This window comes from Octopus bimaculoides, chromosome 10 (assembly GCF_046866305.1).
Source record: "Octopus bimaculoides isolate indiv1 chromosome 10, ASM4686630v1, whole genome shotgun sequence".
NCBI classification, from domain to species: domain Eukaryota; kingdom Metazoa; phylum Mollusca; class Cephalopoda; order Octopoda; family Octopodidae; genus Octopus; species Octopus bimaculoides.
In genome coordinates, this window is record NC_142937.1 from 76,614,770 (window position 1) to 76,619,152 (window position 4,383).

Here is a 4,383-nt window from a genome sequence, read left to right on the forward strand (position 1 = left end):
CGTTTATCAGGTTGCGCAGTTACCTGCGTTTTTATTGTGACACCATCACTAGATGTATAATTTATCAGCCCATGGAGAGGCTTCACCCGTTTCCTTTCGATATTATTATCATCATCACTGCTAGCACTGATATCATTGCTTTTTTTTGTGTAGTAGCAGCAATGGTTGCAGCAACAGCAGCATTAGCAGAGGTGGTGGTATTGGTAATGTGGTAGTTGGGCCTGAGACTCCAGTACTATCATAATAGTAGTAGTTTTATTATTATTATTATTATTATTATTATTATTATTATTATTATTATTATTATCATTATTACTCCCACCACCACTACCATTGTTATTATCCTTATTACTATCTCCATTTATTATTAAAAAAATTTACTAAATGTTCTTTATTTTCAACTTTTGTCTTGTACTTGAAATAATCATAAATAAATAAATATGTGGTTGTTGGAGGAAATAGTTGGTACTAGTTTGGTGAATATATCATATTCTGCAGGTCTATAAATAGATTCGGCAGATGGTGGGGAGGTCAGCCACAGAGGCAAAAGAATCTTCGCACCCTTTGGGTCAGCAGAGGTCAAATGTGTTTACTACTACCAGTGGCCACTGAGAGCGCTGCCTTGAAAAGAAGCAATTCAACTTGTTCTATTTGTAATTATTGGTAGAAAAAACGATAATAATATATATATATATATATATATATATATATATATACATACACACACACGCACGCACACACACACACATATACATATATATACATATAAATGTATATATATATATATATATATATATATATATATATATATATATATATATATATATATACATACTGATATTCACGTCGTTGAATTTTTGAATTTCTGAATTCAGTTGTGTTGTTGGAATAAAAGATATGTTTACGTATTTGGGTAATATATTAAAGTTCTTAAGTTTTCTTGAGAAGTTCGTTTGTCTGTCCAGTTGGAGAATACAGTAGGATTATTGCAAAGAAAAGGATATTTACATTTGTGAATACTCAGGGAGAGTCAAAAGGAAAACAAAACAAGTTGTAGATAATAAAATTTTCAGATTTACTAAAAATGGTCTTTTGTATTACCGCACAGAGAGAAATGGTAGTGTTCTTAGAACAAAAAGGAGGATGATGTTCATATTTTCGAATACTCAGGGAGAAAGGAATGGTTAGATATTCACACAGTAGTTGTAGATATTTCAGGCATTGTGCCTATACCAGAAAGGATTATCATTATTATCAAAGGAAACGTCAACCTTTCGCTGTGGAAGACATTGGCTTTCATCCTTTCGAGGTTGATAAGGTAAGTACCAGACGTACACCGAGGTCGACGTAATAGACTTATCTCTTCCCCTAAATTTGCAGGCCTAGTGCCAAAATTTGAAACCATTATTAGTAGTATAATAAAAAATAATTCCAAACATTTAAAAATGGTACATCCTTTTACTTTTATTTTCCAATTCTTAGAGTAGTAAGAAAAAAATAAACAACAAAATATACATTTCTTAAAGCATCAAAGAATTTTAATAGAACCCAATATTTCATCTAAGTACTTCAATGCTGATTGAAATTGATGCTCATTAACGTAATATATATAGTTGTCGAGATTTCTCCAAAATGCTGTTTTTTAATGACGAATTGTTTAAAGTGGTATTCATTCGAAAAACGTTTAAACCTCGAAAATACTGCCAGTATTTTAACGATGAATGAAGATGTACTTCGTAATGTATTTAACAGAAACATTAAAACTAATCCAAAGGGCGTTTACGATTTTATATATCCCTTCTTATAAGCTGTCGGACGCCTGATGAAATGGATGGAATGGCCGGTGATTTATATGACTTAACGCAGGAATTATGAATATTTTACCATGCTTCTGAAACATGTTTCATGTACTATGTACTATGTATATATACGTGTGTGTGTGTGTGTGTGTGTGTGTGTGTGTGTGTGTGTGTGTGTGTGTGTGTGTGTGTGTGTGTGCGTGTGTGTGTGTGTGCGCGCGTTTGAAAATGAAAGGCTTTTTTGAAATTTTTGTCTTTAATGATAGATGTAATATCTTTGTTACTTATTCAAGTCGTTTTCAGATATATAATTTTCTCATTTTGTTAATAGATATCACTTATCATTGCAATACTTTTTTCAAACAATTCAGTACAACTAAGCACAAATTCGTAATTTGAAAACTTTCTTCCTCCTTCACTACTAACCAGTTTGTTTGAAATATATGCTTTCATTTTTCTTTGAAGTGCTACTTTAAAAATAATAAGTTATTGCCATCCAGATTCAACTGCAATACTTTCATCAAGGTTTTAATGTAGAAGCTGGCGTTGAATATTTGTTTACCAGTTAATGTGTGGTAAATAGAAATTTGGTACGCGTTTCTGATCCGGACATATATATTCCTGATGGTTCCTCTTCTGTCACATTTTTTGTTACAAACAATTATTTCGAATCTAAAATTTCATAAACACACACACACACACACACACACACACACACACACACACACACACACACACACATACACACACACACACATATATACAAAACAAGAATTATTCTCAATTTGAAACATTTCTATCATATTATTAACTTGTTAATTATTATCATTAATGCAAGAAATTATGCTGTCGGTTTCACACATGAAAACAATCCGGTATATTGCAACTTTTAACATGGCAATATTTTTGTCACTGTGTGTATAAATATATACTTCTTTGTACGTATTTCCATATATACTTCTTTGTATATATACTTCTTTGTATGTATTTCCATTTTTTGTTCATTTAAAACAGAACGTGACAATTGTTCCGATAACGTTGTTAATGGTTTTGACAATACCTTGATTCTTAATTTTTAGTTTTCCTTGGGTTTTGATGGTCAGATACTATCACCACGCCTTGTTGTTTCATCTTTTCAAATTTTGCTGGAAAATTCATTATTTTGTTATCTGATAAATCCAATAATTTAATAGAGGGCAACTTACAAATAGTATTTGGAACAGTTTCGATTACGTTGTCTTTCAGTATGAGTTCTTCTAGGCGGTGCATATTCCACATGTCTTTCGGTATAGTTTTTACATGATTTCCTGTCAAATCTAGTTTTCTAACCCTATATATTGATGTGAAACTAGGTGGAATAGCACTGACACGATTTCCCACCAATATTAATTCACACACCGAAGCCATAACCTCCATTTTAGCATCAGGGAATACTCTAATGGAATTATATGACAGATCAACATAATTTAGCCCTAGCATATCCCCGAACTCACCTGGCAAATCAGTAAGCTGATTCATAGAAAGATCTAATTCGTTCAACAAACACATATTTAACATTCCCTCGGGAATTTCCTTGATCTTATTACAAGTCGCTTTTAATTTACGTAAACGTACAAATCCATCAATTTTCTTTGGCAATTCTGTTATTTCATTGTTACTAATATTTAGTTCTACTAGGTTTCGAAGCTTACAAATATTATCAGGAATACATCTGAGGTTGTTATGGTTCACGTCTAGTACCTCTAACATCTTACATCGACCAATAGAAATCGGAATGTCCTCTAACCCAATATTACTTAGGTATAAATGTGTTAGAAACTTTGAATTCTGCTTTTCGGCAATAACACCTAAGATGGATTTCGGATCGGTTGCTAGTGGGTTCCCAGACAATTTTAGTTGCTCTATAGTTTTGGGAACTGTGAAATTGGAAACCATGCAGTTTGTCACATCAATAATACGTAGAAATTTCATCTCCCCTAAATATTTTGGTAACGTGAAGAAACCGTTTTCAGATACGTCGAATTCCTCCATAAACATTAATCTGCTAAGATCGAGTTCGTCCTTAAGGTTATTTTTAGCGAATTTAAAACTTCTAATAACTTGATTTGCTCCAAGATATGATGGGAAGTGAGTAATACCATTGTCACTGAAGTTGACATTTTTCAAAGACTTGATTCTGCCGAGATCTGGATGGAAAGACGGAATATTGTTCCCAGCAACGTCCAAAGTAATTAAATGGGTTAGATTACCAATGTCAAAAGGAATATTAGTAAGCTGATTGTTGGCAAAATAAAGATGTTCCAAGCTGAATAACTTACCAACTGTGTAAAATTTTGATATCTGATTGTTGGACAGATTTAAATATTTAAGTGACACTAGTTCAAGAAAATTGCTTGGTACAAGGCGAATCACATTATCAGCTAAATTTAGAGTTTCTATGCGTTTTAATGTTCCGAAATCTGCTGGCATCTCTGTAATTTGATTTGAATTCAGTAGCAGCGTGTTTAGTCCATACTGCCAGCCTGCGACACTACTAGGAAGCACACAAATTTGATTATGAGATGCATCTAAATAACGCAGGTTT

The 4,383-nt window shown here is 32.6% G+C and overlaps 1 protein-coding gene across 1 annotated transcript in view; it reads right to left on the reverse strand.

The window, feature by feature from the left end:
* Nucleotides 1-1,444: 1,444 nt before the first annotated feature.
* Nucleotides 1,445-4,383, reverse strand: part of LOC106871554 (uncharacterized) — a 92,402-nt gene continuing 89,463 nt past the window's right edge. Inside the window, exon 4 of the mRNA XM_014918057.3 lies at nucleotides 1,445-4,383. This exon is cut by the window's right edge and continues 29 nt beyond it. Coding sequence (XP_014773543.1) covers nucleotides 2,868-4,383 — 1,516 coding nt within the window. The 3' untranslated portion in view covers nucleotides 1,445-2,867.